The sequence below is a fragment of the Embiotoca jacksoni genome, unplaced genomic scaffold (assembly GCF_022577435.1).
Source record: "Embiotoca jacksoni isolate LCO1_2020_lvr unplaced genomic scaffold, fEmbJac1.0.p SCAF_20, whole genome shotgun sequence".
NCBI lineage: Eukaryota > Metazoa > Chordata > Actinopteri > Embiotocidae > Embiotoca > Embiotoca jacksoni.
Genome location: NW_027185341.1, coordinates 10,903,022 through 10,923,284, shown reverse-complemented (window position 1 = coordinate 10,923,284; position 20,263 = coordinate 10,903,022). Strand labels below are relative to the sequence as shown.

Below are 20,263 nucleotides of genomic sequence, written 5' to 3'. Positions count from 1 at the left end.
TTTTGTTGACTTTTAGACAGAGGAGACCGTTAAAAGGTTTAATCAGCAGTTGATTAATCTTGTACAAGAGGAGCGTTTTAACAATGCACCAACATCATGTGGTTACAGAGTAAAAGGCTCAGAGTATGAGCGTTTACAGTCAGCATTTATATCTCTTGTGGTCCTCGTCGACTCAGACGATACATTTCTCTTCAGGCTGAGGCCTTGGCCTTCATCATTAGCTATTCGATAAAGGGCCTGTTATTGACTACTTGATGAAAATAACAAGTTGCACAGCAGTGAGCCATCTCTACACGGGCACAAAGAGTTGTTCAAGGACATCTCCCCGTATTTTACCATATAAAAATGAAATTCTTATAACAAAATGAACCATAAGACATAATCCATCTTCCAAAAAGGACAACATCAACTAGGCCCACAATGCTGCCAACTATACATATTGTGTAGTTGTGTGTCCCTCACCGCCTCTGGCACGGGACCTTACCACGCTGGACGGTCACGATGTGCTGGACAACCGTGAGGTTTCCAACATAAAGCTCAGCCACTGAGTCACATAAAACTATCACAGAAGTTATAGACACTAATTAGGCAGTTTAAACTTGACACAACCAGTGTTCATTGCAACTATAGATACCTGCAACACCAACACTACCAGCCACAGCAGAAGGGGACAGGAGACAAGAGGGAGGACAAAAGGAGGCCTCATATCACGTGGAGGAGTCAGGCCCTCGAGCTGCGTTCACTAACACTCCACCTGACTGTTCACCTGAGCTGGGAGAGCATTAAATTAGGAAGTATTCCAAGTTATGATCAAACATCAGCACTCATGTTTTTGTGACCACTGGTTTATGCTCGTTTGTGATTTCACCACGATGTTTCTCATGATTATTAGAGTTATTAATATGAGCCAGTGATTCCTGAACATTTTTAAAGGATTTTTTTGTAAACCCCAACGAAAAGCTGCTTGTAAAACTGAGCAATGAAGATGAATGCGTAAAACCATAAATAGGCAGTGCGATGAATGAATCCCCCAAATGTAACAGAGTAAAAGCAAAGATTTTTTTTTTTTTTTTTTTTACAAAATCGGCTCAAGAAAGAATAAAAATCATTCTGCATTAAAAATACAAGTGTCACTTACTCGATGAACTCGTGTAAATACATGCAGCAGACCGACTGCTGATGAACAGACTGATTCATTGCTGTAGGTCTCCTCCTATAATGGGCCGGCTTCCAGAAAACACCGCCGTGCCTGTTGTTTCTCTGCAGTGACAATGGAGGGCGCTGTGGTCTGTCTTTCACCAGCGACGACAAGGGCATCAATTTGTAAAGCGCACTGGAGTCCCATCACAGCAGGACCTGCAGCATCTGTGTGACATAGTTTCTTTCCAAAAATGTCAAGCTCAGTTTCGCTTTTTTAATAAAAATTAAACCTCAGAGTATTGAAAAGTAAAACACGGTTTGATGAGTGAAAAATAACCTCGTGTGGTCCCTTTAATGAGATGAATATGAATAGAAATCGATTCAACCCATCGAAACAAATTGCCTAAATGTGTCTTATTAATGGTAATTAATAAGTAATTAATAAATACCAGCTCAAACAGAACAATTGTTAAAATCTGTCCATCAAATGATATTTAAGTGCATCTCAGATAATAAATAATGGACTGAGTGACCTCTGCTTAGCAGCCCTTTATTTAGACAACTTGATCTGGACTTGACATTAACTCATAAGCTGTGAGATTTTGCCATCTGTTGCATTAAAGATTAAAACGAACTCTGGTTCCAATCCGCTGCATTCAGACTCATGACGAGGTAATGTTCAAAACGTCCGGAGCAGTTATCCAATCAGTAACACGCAGGCCACTTTCAAAAAAGGCAAATGAAAGGCAGTTTGTGGCCGCAGTGATAATCCTCCTCCAATCATTGTCCGCAGAGGGACTGTCATTGTCCCTTTGAGGACAGTCCCTAAGAATATCCCTCTCCTCATCAATTCCCCAAAGCAGCCCGTGTTTCAGATGGAGGCAGCGTAAGCTGCAGGTTCATCGGCTGCTTGTTCATGGTTTAGTGCCCCTCTTGTCAGTTTACAGCCGTCTAATCCGCCTCTGGTGGCACTGACAGGAGATTTCAACACGAGTGACAGTTTGAACACCTCACTTCACGACACGCCGCAGCGTCGTCTGCTCGTTCTGGTGTCCTGCCGTCTCGGTACATGTCATCTCGGCCTGGTGGCATCCGTCTTCTGCACGTAGACACGCTTTTGCCAAAACCATTAAGCACTAATTCATGAACAAGGAGGGGGGGCGCACTGATTCCTAAAAGATCTAGAGGGTGTCTTTCTGCAGCTTTTATTATGACTGCTGTAACTCCCTAAAAAGATTGAGTATAAATATATTTGCTATGTTAGTATTACTGGAATAGTTCAGCTTATTTGGAAGTACATTTACTTGCTTGTGTCTCATGTCTGGTGGAAAGGAGAAAAGAGCTGAATGGGCATGTTTTCTAAAAATGCTTTTTGTTTGAGTTAATGATATTCAAAGTAATATCTTCGACAATTATAGTTCCCCTTTTATAGCAGGTTCTTTTAATCATTATGCACTTCTTGCTGTGGCCAGTCTTGTCTCCCGCGACACTGTAAATCAGGATTTTTTTTAGTTTTTTTGCGTCTGCCCTCGAGCTCGAGTTGATTCTCTGAGATAATGGCAGGAGAAAAGAGGGGGGCCTCCAAATCTCTGACACGACCGTTAGTCTGCTGTAATCTCTAAAGCCGTCCCAGGAGGATCCTGGAGGAATTTCTATTGAGGGATTCATCCGCAATGCCTTTATTTATAAGCCTGAGTGAAAGTCACAAAAGATAAAACTCACAAATATACTGAGTAGAATCATGAAATGAAATGACACTGCACACTTTCAACTACAACTTAAGAGTTTAATAGGAGTCGTCACACAAATGCTTTTTGTTACAATAACATAGTAAGATGCTGAAAATGATCTTCTTCAATGAGCTATGTCACAGTATGTGTCTTTGGGTCATTCAGGACAAAAGTATATGACCTAGTGCTGCTTAAAGGACGAGCGTGTAGGCGTACGTGGAATACAATAATGGTAATTGTGTTTTCATTTGTGTATTCTTACTTAAGAAAGACCCTTCGTTTCTAAACGGGTTCTTCTCCACAGAGACCGCCATGTTTCAGTGGTCCAAAGCAAACAAGCCAAAGAGAGGTTCCTTTTCAGACTCAGATTCTCCCAACATGCTTGAAAGGTGAGAGGGTGTTGAGTCGGCTGCCATCAGCCACCTCACCACTATCGGCCACTACTTCCTACACACGGCACCTGGAAAATGTAAAGGAGGAAAATGTTTCTAGGAATGTAATTAAAACAGAATAAGCAAGCCTGTAGTCGTCAATCATCTTTAAAATGGACTTATGATTGTCTTTTTATGTCAATTACATCTTTCAAATTTGTGAACAAAATCATATAATGAAAGACATTTTACAATTTACAAAAGAATACATAAGTGTTTGTAAGTTTTGCATATCTGCATATCGTATTATAAAAATGTTACTGTCACCCCCTTTAAAAGTTAAAGCATTTTAGCTTGAAAACCTACATTTTATTTAACCAGGTAATATTAATTTCTGGCATTTGTAACAGCCTGACCCAACATGGCGGCCGCGTTGACGCATGGCTGACAGTGAGGTATTTATGGAAGCGGCCGAGGTTAGTTATAACGTTAGCCGAGCATAAATTCAGGAATGTGGGGAAACAGCTTGTCAAACATGATAATAATAGTGGACTTTGTTTATCTAGAAAATTGTAAAGTAAAGAATGAAATAAAAAAAAAATTTGCAACAACTAATTTGAATGAAGTAGTTCATTTGTTCAAATCGTACAGACAGATGGGAAAATTCCAGGTTTCTGGGGAAGTTATGTGTTGGAAAAATCTGGTCATAGATTTTTTTTGTGTGTGCATAATATAGCAAACAAGGAAATTCCTGTATTGTTTGTGTGGGTAAAGTATGTGTGTTGAACAGAGGAGAGGTAATAACCACGTGCTAGATTAACACACAGACATGTCATTCATATGTATCTCTGCTCTCCCACCACAAACCCCCTCTGAGCCTGGTTCGGTCGAAGGTTTCTTCCTGCTGAAAGGGAATTGTTGGAGGTTTTTCTTCCTGATAAAGGGTCATTTTTCTGACAGCCGCTCATGTGGGAATTGTTGAATTGTTGGGTTCCTTTGTATAATGTTGTAAAGTTTCATTGTAAGTGCCCTGAAATAAGTTGTGTTGTGATTTGGTGCTATATAAATATAATATAGTATAATTAAATGACATTACATTAAATTGAATTAAATTGAATTAAATTAAATTGAATTGAATTGAATTGAATTGAATTGAATTGAATTGAATATCTTTTCAGCTAATTTGACAAAGCAAGGAAGAATATTTTTTCAACATTTCTTAAGTGTATTGTTTCATTTATGATATGTTATTCGTTGGCTGTATAAAAACACGGTATGATTCTCATATAATTCACGATTTGGGGTTTCTTAACAGGGCAGTAACCAGAGTTGTGCTTACTAAGCTTGAACACCACCAACCACTACAGACTGATTCTGCTCATTATGTCGCCAGCTCAGACCTCAAGATGCTAAACAAACAGAGTCGGTCTCTGCATGCTCGGAGCGTTTGAGCATCTATGCAGAGGTCACCCTCCTCTGGTATTCATTCTTTTCTTGAGCTGCAGTTGCTCCCCACCACAGATTCATAACAAAAGCTCAGCGACATCTCCATGATATCACCATGCCAAACTAATCACTGCACTCCTCCCACATTCACTGGGGGCTTTGACCTAAATATAGGTGTTTGCTGCCTCTATGAACGCACCTTATAAAAGCGGTAAGGGTCAAAGCTTTCCACGTTTTTCAGAGCAGTCGTCTGGTTCGGTGTTCGACTGTGATAGATATTGGCTCTACTGGTAGGATTTCTTCTTATTTCAGATACAGGTGCTGCATCTCTAAGTCGACGACACATAAGCTGATCTTCTGTGGCCCTCAGAGGTAAGAGATGATATTGAACAGGATGAGTGATTTCCGTCCTACAGGCATTAAGATCACCGTTCTAACATCTAACCCTGGACCTTTCAGACCCGTCTGAGGTGTGTGTTGCAGAGATGAGTTCGGACGCTGAGATGAGTGTGTTTGGGGAGGCCGCCCCGTACCTGAGGAGACCCGAACGAGAGAGAATCGAAGCCCAAAGCAGGCCTTTCGACGCCAAAAGCTCAGTGTATGTGGTGGATTCAAAGGAGCTGTTTGTTAAAGGAACTGTGCAAAATAAAGAAGGAGGAAAAGTAACCGTTACAACTCAGGCAGGACAGGTACATCAGCTGTCAACTAATTTTATTCATATCAATTTAAGGGTCGCACTGGTACATTTTGTTTAATATCGTCTTTTGTTGAGCTGTTATTAAACAAAACCAAAATAAAATCTAGTTTGTACTGTAGGCTACTGAGCCAGCAACCATGTCGCCACATTGTTCTCCCGATGAAGGCCACATCTCTCGTCACCATCGCAGGTTGTAACAGTGAAGGATGACGAAGTCTTCCCCATGAACCCGCCCAAGTACGACAAGATCGAGGACATGGCCATGATGACCCACCTCAATGAGGCCGCCGTGCTGTTCAACCTCAAAGAGCGTTACGCAGCGTGGATGATCTATGTGAGTAATGCAACGTTTAGCTGAAGGTGGTCGTTCCCACACAGCGCCAGAGAGGCTGCTGCTCAGCAGGACCGCGCACACCAACAACAGAGGGGCAGCCAGGCCGTGGTGTCTGTTCTTCAAAATGAATTGGTATCGGTTCCTGACGAAGGTGTGTGAGAGAAGCAACTATTTCTTCACCGTAAAAGGTCAAATGTCAAGTCGAGGGATTGAGTTGTAGGACAGCGTGTCAATAAATCTCGTAATGAGTCCCTTCCTGTATCGGTGAGACGATTCTCTGGGTTGCATTGGAACTGTTTGATGTCTCAACAAAACGAGGCTTCATTTGACTTTACAATAATGGATCTTTTTCAGAATTAAAACAGTTGATGACTGTAATTCAGTGTTGCAGTTGCTAGATAAATGCTGAATGCAGTTTAAACCGCTTTAAGAAATGAAGGAACTTTAAACAAATTTAGTCTAACGTTGTCTGAGACTGTCAATTTAGAAAAGTGGTGCGCAGTCCAAATACCTGGTAACAAGTGTGTTTTTAAAAATAAAAAAAAATACATCAGCCAAATAAATGGATGATAATAAATGACAATATAAATCAAAGGGTGAAATAATCCACAATGTATAAACTCGGCTCCTATAAAAGGAATCAGACTGGTTATCTTTGTTAAAATATTGCCCAAACAACAAAATGTACCTAAATAATGACCAAAGCAGGAAAACGAATAAAATGGGAAAAGAAATGAAACAACATTAAAGTCCATTTTTAATAGCACTTTACTGCAAACTTGCTTCATAAAGCAGCTTTTTAAGTTGCTACATGAGGCTTGAACAAGGAGTGAACCTGACCTGAATCCTTGTGGCTCTAACGTTCAGGCTCCTGTTCTTTTGCTTATTTGTTGTATATTTTGATGACGCAGCCTTCGTGTTCGTTTGCATACAGAGCGTGGGAAGTGAGATCCGACCTCAAGTGGTCACAAAGGATGCATGTGGAGAGTACAGAAGGCTTAAAACTGTCTGCTTGTGATCCGATCTCACCTGGAGGCATGTTGATGCAAGGTAGAAACAGCCTCATAGACGAATGAGGCTCAGACGCGGCCGTAGGTGATGCTCGGTGTTGGATGGGTGGGACTCTTCTTCCAGACAACCTTTACAGTCAGACTGCAGGATCTAGGGGGAGCAGCTCGATCCGGAAAAGGGGGCATCCCAGCCAAATCCGCTGTGCTCTGCAGACTGCTACGCATCCACCGACACGTAAACCATCACCTCGTCATTCAGATGCTTTCTCAGAACCGAGACTTCAACCGACTGCTCTTCATTGCAGACGTACTCGGGGCTGTTCTGCGTCACAGTGAACCCTTACAAGGCGCTCCCGGTGTACAAGCAGGAGGTGGTGGTCGCCTACAGGGGCAAGAAGCGCCAGGAGGCTCCACCACACATCTTCTCCATCTCTGACAACGCCTATCAGTCAATGCTCACTGGTAAGCTGGATCTGGAGGAGCTGTGCCGATACAGTTCATTTTGAAATGATGTCCTGATACACTGCTTTGGGCATTTCTAATACCGCTGTGGTGTTGTTTGTTCCAGATAGAGAAAACCAGTCCATCCTCATCACGTAAGCTGCATTCAGAAGAAGATGCTGCAGCCTGTCATTTATACGTCTTATTAAAGAGGAACTGAAACTTTTCTCATGAGTGTTTTGCTGTTTTTTTAGTGGAGAATCTGGTGCAGGGAAGACTGTGAACACCAAGCGTGTTATCCAGTACTTTGCGACAATCGCGGGGTCTGCAGACCGGAAAAAAGATGCTGCTTCCACTGGAAAATTACAGGTGATATAACAATATTTGTATGTTTGTGACCAAAAGATTATTCAGTCAAGTTTAGATGTGCATTTGTAATATGTGGTATTGGTTCTGTTGCTGTAGGGGAATCTGGAGGATCAAATCATCTCTGCTAACCCTTTGCTAGAGGCCTTTGGAAATGCCAAGACTGTCAGGAATGATAACTCTTCACGTTTTGTGAGTGAATTTTTTTTTAATTTAGCTAATAATTTAAACTGATTTGTCCTCTTTTATTCTAGATGTATACTTTTTTTTTTTTTTTTTTTTTTTCATTTCAGGGAAAATTCATCAGAATTCACTTTGGAACGACAGGAAAACTGTCTTCTGCTGATATTGAGACGTGTGAGTTTGAATACGGAAGAGACAGACAGTAAAACATTTTGTTGTCTGAGTGTTGTTTTACCTAATTTTTTGTTTCTCTTTGGTAGACTTGTTGGAAAAATCCAGAGTAACATTTCAACTAACTGCAGAGAGGAGTTACCATATCTTCTACCAGATAATGTCCAACAAGAAGCCTGAGCTCATAGGTAACGCAGCGGAGAACAGGATGTAGTGTGAATAAAGTGATTTTAAATTCATGGCTCCTTATTTTCCTTTCAGAGACTCTTCTCATCACCACCAACCCTTACAACTTCCCATTTGTCAGCCAGGGGGAGATCAGCGTGGCCAGTATTGATGACAGCGACGAGCTGATTGCCACTGATGTGGGTCAAATTTACAAGCTTTGGTTTTCCGTCACTGCTGACGTTGAATTTATCGGCTCTGCTTTGACGTGCTTTCAGAGCGCTATAGAAACCCTGGGCTTCACTGGAGACGAGAGGATTGGCATCTACAAGCTAACGGGTGCTGTGATGCATTATGGGAATATGAAGTTCAAGCAGAAGCAGAGGGAGGAGCAGGCGGAGCCCGACGGGACAGAGGGTGATTGTTATTTCTGATTTTCTCCCTTCATCTTTTCATTTCCTTGTCTTCTTATGGTGATCGTCTTTTGGTTTTTGGTGTCTGTACATACCTATTTTAATCTTTTTAAACTTTTTGTCTACATTGTACAGCTTTTTATTACACTGTTACCCTTACGCTGTACCCTTTATTTTATTTGATCTTTTCTTTTGATCAGTGGCTGATAAAGCAGCTTACCTGATGGGTCTGAACTCTGCCGACCTGCTGAAAGCATTATGTTACCCCAGAGTGAAGGTTGGGAATGAATACGTGACCAAAGGGCAGACTGTTCAGCAGGTACATTTGTGTTGTGTTATGCAATCCATTGTGACTTTGACATTGTTACAGTGTTAAAGCAGACATATTCGTTTGCTGTGCTAACCTCAAAGCTCCTTCACTTCTCAGTAATTTTAATATTAAAAATGGGTTCACTGCCATTGTTCCCATTTTCTATCATGGCCAGGGAGGGATCCCATTTTAATGTACGGTACCAGACAAAACTTTGGACACAACGCCTTAATTTTTGGCTTTTTTCCACAGTGTAGAACAAAACTGAAGAAATCAAAACTATGAAATAACATGTCTGGAAGTATGTTGTTAGGAAAAAAGTATTAACCAAACCAGTGTTTTATATTTTAGATGCTTCAAAGTAACCATTGATTGCCTTGATGTGACAGCTTTGCACATTATTGTCAGCATCAGTATCTTAACCAGCTTCATGAAGTCGTCTCCTTAGACTGGTTTTCATTTAACAGGTGAGCCTTGTTAAAAGTTAACTGGTTGAATTTCCTGCCTTTAAGTCCATTAGTTGTGTTGTTCCAAGTTGGTGTTAGTCTATAAATGAGGATATCGAATAAATAGGTACTCGATGTATCATGTGGAAACGCTTGCCAGTAGTACACGAAAATGGCTCCCAGCTTGTGAAATAAGTTGAACATTGAGTTGCTAAAGAGCCAGATACGTACGATGCTCTCGCGCTCTGTTTGCAGTAGGATGTTGTTTACAATATGTTCACCATAACAACTTTACAAGGAGTTGATACAGCAGTTGATGTTGAGTTCTTCTGAACATCTGAAAATAATACCATCCAACATTTGTAATCTTGAACAGCTTTATTTCCTTGACATGTTGGGATCTCACTACAAGATGTCATTTTGCAGGTCTACAATTCTAATGGTGCTTTGGCCAAATCAGTGTACGAGAAGATGTTTCTGTGGATGGTGCTTCGCATTAATCAGATGCTGGACACCAAGCAACCCAGGCAGTTCTTTATCGGAGTCCTGGACATCGCTGGGTTTGAAATTTTTGATGTAAGTTTTGCATTACCCAAGTGTACCTACTGTAATTTATAGCAAGCAATCTGGTCATGCTCTACCATAAATTGTTTGTTTTGCAGTATAACAGTCTGGAACAGCTGTGTATCAATTTCACCAATGAGAAACTGCAACAGTTTTTCAACCATCACATGTTTGTGCTGGAGCAAGAGGAGTATAAGAAGGAAGGCATCGAGTGGGAGTTCATCGACTTTGGGATGGACCTTGCTGCCTGTATAGAGCTCATTGAAAAGGTCGGTTTAAACAGAGGTACAGAAACAAATTCCTGAAATAAAGTGGGATTTTTCTGACTCATTGTTTTCATCAGCCAATGGGCATCTTCTCCATCCTTGAAGAGGAGTGTATGTTTCCCAAGGCATCAGACACCACCTTCAAAAACAAGTTGTATGACCAGCATCTTGGAAAATCCAGTAACTTTCAGAAGCCCAAGCCTGTCAAAGGCAAGGCTGAGGGTCACTTCTCCCTGGTGCACTATGCTGGCACTGTGGACTACAGCATCACAGGCTGGTTGGACAAAAACAAGGACCCACTGAATGAGACTGTGGTCCAGCTCTACCAAAAGGCCAGCCTGAAACTATTGGCATTCCTCTACTCTAACTACTCTTCCACTGATGGTAGGAACGTGTGATTCTAAACATGTTTTCTCTTTTAAAGGTTCTACTTTTCAACCTTGTAATGTTGACCAAATCATTTATTTTAGAGACCATTGGTGCTGCCGCCAAGAAAGCTGCAAAGAAGAAGGGCTCGTCCTTCCAGACTGTGTCAGCCCTCTTCAGGGTAAGATAATACTAACATTGGATGGTCATAAGTTTGTAAGATTAGTTTTAATAGAAAACAATAACGTTTTGCACCAGTAGTATTGACTCTAATCATCTTGAACAGGAGAACCTGGGAAAACTAATGACCAACCTCAAAAGCACCCATCCTCACTTTGTTAGGTGCCTGATTCCAAACGAAACTAAAATTCCAGGTATTTTCAGTACTGTCATTACAACGGTTAGAAGACCATTCAAATGTCACTGAATGTGGCAGCTTCATAACAACGTGGCTGACCTTTAGGGATTATGGAACACCACCTGGTTATCCATCAGCTGCGATGTAATGGTGTGCTGGAAGGCATCAGGATCTGCAGGAAGGGTTTCCCCAGTAGGATCCAGTACGGGGATTTCAAGCAAAGGTAAGAAACAAAGGTTTATTTTATGAAAATATTTTCATACTTTACGCTAACAAGAGTTTTTCTTTCAGGTACAAAGTACTGAATGCTAGTGTGATCCCTGAAGGACAATTCATTGACAACAAGAAAGCTTCTGAGAAGCTCTTGGGGTCCATCGATGTGGATCACACACAGTATAAGTTTGGGCATACCAAGGTAATTGGTTTTGAATGTGAGGAAAGGTTTCAGAATGTTTGAACTGAAGTGGTTGTGGAAGTCGTGAGGTGCCATGTGTTTAATGTTTCGAAACAGACCATCGAACAATCAGAAAAACTCAGAAACTTGCTGTGAAGGTTTCAAAGAGATCTTTTTTTTTTTTTTTTCCTGAAGGTGTTCTTCAAAGCAGGACTCTTGGGTCTGCTAGAAGAGATGAGGGATGAAAAACTGGCCTCTCTCATCACCATTACTCAAGCCTTGTGTCGTGGTTTTCTCAGACGGAAGGAGTTTCAGAAAATGATAGATAGGAGGTAATTATGGGATATTCAGATTATTGTCCAGTACACCACATACCAAATATCTCTGTATGAATGGTCTTACTGCTCTGAACCCAAAAACTAAAAATACAGTCAATCATTTTCCAGAGAGTCAATTTATATCGTCCAGTACAACATTCGCTCCTTCATGAATGTGAAACACTGGCCATGGATGAAGCTCTACTTCAAGATTAAGCCACTGTTGAGGAGTGCCGAGACTGAGAAGGAGATGGCGAATATGAAAGTGGAGTTCGCCAAGTGTAAGGAGGATTTAGCCAAAGCTGAGGCTAAAAGGAAAGAGCTGGATGCCAAAATGGTTTCCCTGATTCAGGAGAAGAATACACTGAGCCTTCAGATTCAATCTGTGAGGAGAGAAATTATGCATTTTGCAATACATATAGCTGTTTAAGTCAAGTAAAAGAAAGCAGAAGTCTAAAGTAAATTCCAAATTGCGTTTTTTTTTTTACTAAACAGGAAAGTGAGGGTTTGGCAGATGCAGAGGAAAGGTGTGAAGGACTAATAAAGAACAAAATCTTGCTGGAGGCTAAAGCCAAAGAATTCAGCGAGAGACTGGAGGATGAGGAGGAGTTGAACGCGGAGCTCACCGCGAAGAAGAGGAAGCTGGAGGACGAGTGCTCTGAGCTGAAGAAAGACATTGATGACTTGGAGCTCACTCTGGCTAAAGTGGAGAAGGAAAAACATGCCACTGAAAACAAGGTCAGTTCTGGATGGTCATCTGAACAACAAGCCCAGTGGCTCAAACAGTCAATAAAACATCTGGTGTACTTTTCCTACATTCAGGTGAAGAATTTGACGGAGGAGCTGTCCTGTCTTGATGACACTATCGCCAAGTTGTCCAAGGAGAAGTTGGCCCTCCAAGAGGCTCACCAGCAGACACTGGACGACCTGCAGGCAGAGGAAGACAAAGTCAACTCTCTGACCAAAGCTAAGATCAAGCTGGAGCAACAAGTTGATGATGTAAGCCTAGATCTATTACCTCTTTGAAATAACAGCGTTGTGACTTTTACTGAAAATGTGGCCATGTGTTAGCTCGAGGGCTGTCTGGAACAAGAGAAGAAGGTCCGAATAGATGTTGAGAGGGCCAAAAGGAAGCTGGAAGGAGATCTGAAACTAACTCAGGAAGCCATTATGGATTTGGAAGATGGCAAGGAACAGCTTGAGCAACGTCTTAAAAAGTATGTTTATGTACATCTGCATCCAAACATAATGATAATCGCTCAAAACATGCTCTAATCACTCGTTGCGTTTTTTGCACAACAGGAAAGACTTTGAATTCAGCCAACTTGTTTCCAAAATCGAGGATGAGCAAAGCATGGCTGTACAATCTCAGAAGAGGATCAAGGAGCTTCAGGTACTTCGAACACCAGACAGTTACTGAAAATTTCAAATCATTCGATGATCTTAAGCTTTTGTTGCTTTACCCAGGCGCGCACTGAAGAGCTGGAGGAGGAGATTGAAGCGGAGCGTGTTGGCAGAGCAAAGGTGGAAAAGCAAAGGTCTGATCTCTCCAGGGATCTGGAGGAGATCAGCGAGAGGCTAGAGGAGGCCGGTGGAGCCACCACGGTTCAGGTAGAGATGAGCAAGAAGCGTGAGATCGAGTTTCAGAAACTGAGGCGAGACCTGGAGGAATCAACCCTCCACCACGAGGCCATCGCTGCCACTTTGAGAAAGAAACACGCTGACAGTGTGGCTGAGCTGGGAGAGCAGATCGACAACCTGCAGAGAGTCAAACAGAAGCTGGAGAAGGAGAAGAGCGAGTGCAAGATGGAGATTGACGACCTGTCTAGCAACGTAGAGGTAGTGGTCAAGGCAAAGGTGAGCTCAACCAGTAGACTATGGGTGATTGTATATATATATATAAACTGATGCCCCAAAGACTTATGAACGTACCCTGTGGTATCTGGCATCAAGATGTTAGAAGCAGATGCTTTAAATCCTTCGTTTGTAGGTCTGAATTCAGATTCCTGTTGGTATAAATTCACCAATACATACTGGGTGCACCCTTACGAACCTTTCTGTTGCAGAGTCACTCTGACTCAGTCGTCTGGCCAGAACAATTTGACCCTTGCCAGAGTTGCTCAGCTGTTTACAGCTGCCCATTTGTCCTGTATCCAACATGCTAACTAAGGTGCTAAAGGTAAAGTGAGAATTCTACTATAAAAATAAAGTCATCAATGGTAGTAGTTTGTAGTAATAGTTGTGTCATGCAGAGGAAGTTTGCCCCATTAGATGCCTCCCTGATGGTATTTTGTGATGGATAAGGATCTAAACAGCTAACCCTCCATCAATCAACCAATCCAACATCAGCGAACACAATTCAGACAGGTATGTTAAATGGTTACCTGAGCTTGAACCAGGTGGTTTAATCTACCTGGGCAAAATTAAATCTGCCGAAGTTGGCCACTGAGGAGGATCTTTGTCAGTGTGTTTACACTGAGGTTTCTCCTCCAGTTCATCTTGATAAATTTCATGGCCCTGAAGCCCGTCTTTGCAGGGAATCGCTGGACAGCTGAACATAACAGACCACAGTTGCTGTTTTCCACCCAGTAGTGTTGTTACTTCGACAAAAGTAGAAAGACCCTCTTTCTTTCCGCAGCCTCGTCTGCTTCTTTAACAGGCATTTATTTCTAGAACCAGGAAGACCTTCACAAATCCTCCATCATTTAATTGCTCACGTAAACAATGCCATCGTCTAAAATGTACTCACATCACAGACTCTGATTCACCAAGCAGCTCATCTTGAAAGTGTCTAAAACCTCTGCGTAGTACTGTATATAGTCACTATATTATATATGTCAATATATTTCAATGTAACAGTTCTGATTGATTCCTCTCATTCAAATTGTCAGACTAATTACGAGAAGCTGTGCCACTCTTTGGAAGACCAGCTGAGTGAATACAAGACCAAACACGATGAGAACAGTCATCTGATCACTGAAATAAATGCTCAAAGGGCAAGACTTCAGAATGAAAATGGTAAGCAGCTCATTAAAAGGCTTCTAGAGTCAAATACTTATCTCTTTTTTTTAAAATTTTATTTTTTAACTCACCGTCTGAAAACTCTTGAACAGGTGAGTTTTCTCGTCTTCTTGAGGAGAAGGAAGCGATACTCTCTCAGATGTCTCGGGCCAAGCTTGCTTTCAATCAGCAGGTAGAGGAACTGAAGAGGCAGGTCGAGGAGGAAACAAAGGTTTGTTGCGCTGCTTCTCTCTTTATCCAATCAGTGTCTCTCAGGGATATTTAAAGGTGGTGGGAGCACTTAGTTACTTAGTTAGTTAGGACGCAGATCACATGGGAGCAAGTGTTGTCAGCCGTGAGTCCTGAGATTCAGATCTCTACTTCATATCATTCCCCTGCTGTATTACCCCCATTTTAAAGCTTAGTCTATCTAAAAAAGACCAAATACCACACACAAAAAAAAAAAAAAAAAAAAAAAAAAAAAAAAAAAAAAAAATTGAATTTAAAACAATAATACTAATAATTGACGGTTAGTTTTGAAGGCTAACTGATTGACTTACTTAGGAAGCAAAAGGCTTATAGGTTGAACAAAGTTGAATAATAATATTCATTGCAGTAATAACAGTTGGAATAATTGAGTTTGGGGAATTAAGACTCCAATGATGTGATGGCTGATGGGAACTTTGGTGGGGACTCTAAAAGGATGCGGTGGTGATAGTGAGGAGAAGGTCTGAATGACAGAATTACACTATTTCAAAAACAGGGACCAGATTCTGAATGGCTCAAAAAAGTGGGTGTAAATATTAGTGGGCAAGTGATGACAAACTTGTGAATGAAATTATTTGACAGTGTTGGAAAGCACAAGTGAGTGGAGTGTATGTTCACCCATAGAGGAATAAAAACAGAACGTTTATTGATCTTACGTAAAAGCTTTATATGGCTTAACTGCTTTTTTTTCCTCAGTTATTAATTCGGTTTGATTGTTATCAAAAGGTTCCTTCAATGGCCACCAAAGAGGATTAAAGGAATCATCAGGTGTTTTGGGAAATGAGTTTATTTTCTAGTGGACATTTATCATACCATATTACTAGCATATACATCCTTCTTTCTTCAATTAAAATCCTCATTCAGGCAAAGCATGGCCTCGCCCACGCTCTCCAATCTGCCCGCCATGACTGTGACCTGCTGAGAGAGCAGTTCGAGGAGGAGCAGGAGGCCAAGGCTGAGGTGCAGAGAGCGCTGTCCAAGGGCAACAGTGAGGTGGCCCAGTGGAGAACCAAATATGAGACCGATGCCATCCAGCGCAACGATGAGCTGGAAGAAGCTAAGTGAGAGTTGTCCTCACGCGCATTAATACTTACACATCTAAGGTAATTACAATGTCGTCATCATTAATGATGCTCACTTTTTAAAACCCCCAGGAAAAAGCTTGCTCAGCGTTTGCAGGAGGCTGAGGAGGGCATCGAGGTTGTGAATGCCAAGTGTTCGTCTTTGGAGAAGACGAAGCAGAGGCTGCAGGGGGAGGTGGAGGACCTGATGTCCGATGTGGAGAGAGCCAATGCTCAAGCAGCTGGTTTGGATAAGAAGCAAAAGAGCTTTGATAAGGTGAGAAAGACATCCTGCAAGTTTCCTCTGCTAAACAAACACAGCAACCCACTAATACACTTTACCACTGATGGTGATTATTAAACGATTCAATGCACTTCATTAAGGCCTTTAAGGACTCCACTTCAAACCAACCAGAGTATTTTGTGTCGTCTGTAGATTCTGTGTGAGTGGAAGCAGAAGTACGAGGAGAGTCAGGCTGAGCTGGATGGTTCCCAGAAGGAGTCTCGCTCCCTCAGCACTGAAGTCTTCAAAATTAAGAATTCTTACGAGGAAGCTTTGGAGAACCTCGAAGTCCTCAAACGGGAGAATAAAAACCTGCAACGTATGTATTTTTACACTTTCTTGAAAAGGAACATGATCGACAGTGAAAGTGAACGCAAATGTTGCTAATGTTGATATCTCAACAGCTGATCATACGAACAATACCTCTATGTTTCATGTGTTTTCATTTTGACTTGTAATTGAAGAAGTGTTTTACATTCATAGAGGAAATTACTGACCTCTCTGAACAACTCGGGGAGAATGGCAAGGCCATCCATGAGCTGGAGAAGATGAAGAAACAAACTGAGACGGAGAAGATGGAGATCCAGATGGCTTTAGAGGAAGCTGAGGTGTCATATAAAGAAATGATTTACATCTTGAAATATTTTTCTGCCCGTCATTTGAACTCCAACCTGTGCTTCAGGCTTCCCTGGAACACGAGGAGTCCAAAATTCTGCGTATCCAGCTGGAGCTTACTCAGGTCAAAGGAGAGCTGGACCGCAAGCTGGGCGAGAAGGACGAGGAGATCGAGCAGATGAAACGCAACCACCAGCGCACCGTGGAGACCATGCAGTCTGCCTTAGACTCCGAGACACGCAGCAAGAACGACGCCACGAGAATCAGGAAGAAGATGGAGAGCGACCTCAACGAGATGGAGATCCAGCTGAGTCATGCCAATCGGATGGCAGCCGAAGTCCAGAAGCAGCTGAGGAACATGCAAAGCCACCTCAAAGTGAAATACTGTTAATTGCCACCTTCACTAAAAGAGACTTGGGTTTTTAAGCCCTCATCGTGGGTAGATAATACGACTGTCACTGTTCTTTCTGTCTGCAGGAACAAACCCTCCACCTGGATGAGGCCCTGCGCAGCCAGGAGGACCTGAAGGAGCAGGCGGCCATAGTGGAGCGCAGGAGCAGCCTGCTGCAGGCGGAGGTGGAGGAGCTCCGGGCCGCTCTGGAACAGGCGGAGAGGAGCCGGAAACTGGCCGAAGGGGAACTGGCTGATGCCTGCGAACGAGTTGGTCTGCTGCACTCTCAGGTAGGACGCCTTTCAGGATGAATCATCGGTGGTTTTGTTCGTTAATCCGACGGGTATTCACAGTACGACGTAAGATGTTCATTGAAGAACATCAACAAATAATTACAAGACATCTGACGGTTGTCGCTGATAATAAGAGAAACTGGTTAACAAATTAAAGCTGCACTAATCGTGCATCAACGCGGAGACGTGAGAATATACGGTGAATTACTTCAAATTTGGCAGAGACGTCCACGGGTGAATTGAACGTATTTTGTGGGTCAAAGGTCATGTTCACTGAAACCTCACGTCAGCCCATTCTCTTCAACGCGATAAATCAAGAATGCTTCAGGTCTGTGCTCTACTGTTTAAGATGTGTGTGAAATGTTTGTAGCTTCCTTAGCCCAGCATGTGAACACAGAGGAGGATTCACTACATACTACATGAGTCTGGAAAGATTTAGATGTAAACCTGACAGGTTGGTGGAGGTACAAAACCACGAGGAGGTCGTTTAATATGAAAAGAAACTTACTGAAATGAAGGATGCCTGCAAAATCTATAAGGTACATTATTATATCAAGAAAAAAACCAAACAATAATAGCAATAAATAATAGAATAATAATTAAATATATATATATAAACAGAGAGCAGTGGTGTCATTTCATTGTGAAACTGTTTTCTTGTATTGGAAGAGATACGGAAGATTCTGTTAAGTTTGTTCTCCTTGAGGTCAGAGAATCTGATGAGGTAGCATAAATCCCATCTGTTAATCTGGCTGCAGAACACCAGTCTGCTCAACTCCAAGAGGAAGCTGGATGCAGATGTCAGCCAGCTGCAGGGAGAAGTGGAGGATTCCATCCAAGAAGCTTGCAACGCAGAGGAAAAGGCCAAGAAGGCGATCACCGATGTAAATATCTGACACTTTACTTCTCACTCCGAACTGAAACTTTGACAAATCCAGCGGTCCGCTGGCCTTTTCACGATCACGGTTCCAGTGGTCCAGCTGTGATCGTTCATTTTCTCTTTGTAAATGACAAATCAAACGTTTAACATGAGCCGTGCACATTTAGGCAGCCATGATGGCGGAGGAGCTGAAGAAAGAGCAGGACACCAGCAGCCACCTGGAGAGGATGAAGAAGAACCTGGAGGTCTCGGTGAAGGACCTGCAGCACCGGCTGGACGAGGCCGAGAACCTGGCCCTGAAGGGGGGCAAGAAGCAGCTCCAGAAGCTGGAAGCCCGGGTATCAGCCCAGTCACTCATGTGGACACCAACCACGTAGCATCACTGAGAATAACCAGCACAGCTGACGGCGGGTTTTCATTTTTCTGTTTAGGTGCGTGAGCTGGAGGGCGAAGTGGAGAGCGAACAGAAAAGAGCGTCCGAGGCCATCAAAGGAGTCCGTAAGTACGAGAGGAGAGCGAAGGAGCTCACCTACAAGACGGAGGAGGACAAGAAGACGGTTTTAAGGCTGCAGGACCTGGTGGACAAGCTGCAGCTCAAAGTCAAGGCTTACAAACGGCAGAATGAAGAAGCTGTAAGATCCCCATCAATGAGAAAGTTCCTATTTATTATTGGTCATGATTGTCCTCTGGCTTATGTTCTGTGCTGTATTCCACAGGAGGAGCAGGCTAACACTCATCTTGCTCGGCTGAGGAAGGTGCAGCATGAGCTGGAGGAGGCGCAGGAGCGGGCGGACATTGCCGAGTCCCAGGTCAACAAGATGAGAACTAAAAGCAGAGAGTTTGGAAAGGTAACGTTTGATACGCTCACAGTTTAGATGCAATGTGTCTCAGATATTTTCCTTTTTTTAATTATTTAAACTGGCTTAATAAATTCTTCTTTAAATATATACATTTAGGTATTTGATTGAAAGTTGCAACAAATCATTGACAGGAAAGCCAAAGTCTGTAGAGACAGCAGTTCCTGACGCTCCGATCAGCAATGCTAAAATATGTATTCCTGTTTTTTACTTCATTATGATTTAAGATTTAGATTTTTGTCTCAACAAATTCATCCCGAGTTCACAGAAGGAAACAGAAAACAGCAGCTAAATGAGTTTCAGCTGAGGCCTTAAATACCCGGAGTTCAACCGCTGCAGTTTGCTCTTAACTCTGTTTTCTTCTTTTTCTTTGTTTTCCCCCCAAGTTATCAAAAGATAAAATACTGAAAAGTCCGATTCTAGTCGGAGCAGAACAGCTGTGACCAGATGTGTAGTTACGCTCTTTGTTTGAGAGAATAATAAGAACAAGAAAAAAGGCACATTACGAAGGTGAAAACACACAATTATTACAAACTGCGCAGAACCAAAAGATAATCATTCACAAAGCGTCAACAGACTCTTTTCTTTCTGTGCGACGGGGTTCAACCTCAGATAACACAAAACATGGCGTGGTCGGAGCGACGGTGAGATTTATTGTGCTCGTCTCCCAGAAGTGCAGATTGGCAAAAATATATTTACAAGTAGAAAAAGGTACCAACAAACAATAAAAATGTTTGCAAAAAAAACCCGAAAAAACAATTCTTAACCAAAAAGTTACAAACAAACAACAAAGTAGCTGTTACCTTCTCTGCAACTTGGCCCACACAGACCCTAGTAAGCCCCTCCCATCAGGCTAATTGATTATAATAATAAATACAATAAAGCAAATATCTTAACCGAGGTTGTCGTTTGTCTGCTTACTGCAGAAAACAAAACAGAAAGAAAATACATTTGTTCTTCACCGAGCCCAACAAATTTAGAAACCGTGTAGAAAAGTACTCATTATTAAAAAAAAAATAAAAATGAAAAAGTAGCAATGTGGAAATAATAGGACAGTAGAATAACAAATAACAAAGGTAAACAAATAAGTAAATAAATGAAATAAGAATAAATAAAAAGAGATGGATT

The 20,263-nt window shown here is 42.0% G+C and overlaps 1 protein-coding gene across 1 annotated transcript; it reads left to right on the top strand.

The window, feature by feature from the left end:
- Positions 1-5,172: 5,172 nt before the first annotated feature.
- On the top strand, positions 5,173-19,153 carry LOC138202353 (myosin-1-like). Its single transcript, XM_069156292.1, has 37 exons — positions 5,173-5,376; positions 5,575-5,718; positions 7,034-7,190; positions 7,297-7,324; positions 7,424-7,538; positions 7,635-7,727; positions 7,829-7,892; positions 7,979-8,077; positions 8,151-8,254; positions 8,333-8,471; positions 8,668-8,786; positions 9,650-9,799; positions 9,886-10,056; positions 10,131-10,437; positions 10,524-10,600; positions 10,706-10,793; positions 10,883-11,000; positions 11,069-11,192; positions 11,367-11,503; positions 11,618-11,873; positions 11,984-12,226; positions 12,311-12,487; positions 12,560-12,705; positions 12,791-12,881; positions 12,956-13,345; positions 14,380-14,506; positions 14,602-14,720; positions 15,620-15,816; positions 15,910-16,093; positions 16,253-16,418; positions 16,583-16,707; positions 16,782-17,090; positions 17,192-17,395; positions 18,157-18,282; positions 18,446-18,616; positions 18,710-18,910; positions 18,995-19,153. Exons 1-37 carry the CDS (start codon positions 5,173-5,175, stop codon positions 19,151-19,153), a joined length of 5,829 nt encoding a protein of 1,942 aa, XP_069012393.1.
- Positions 19,154-20,263: the final 1,110 nt, after the last annotated feature.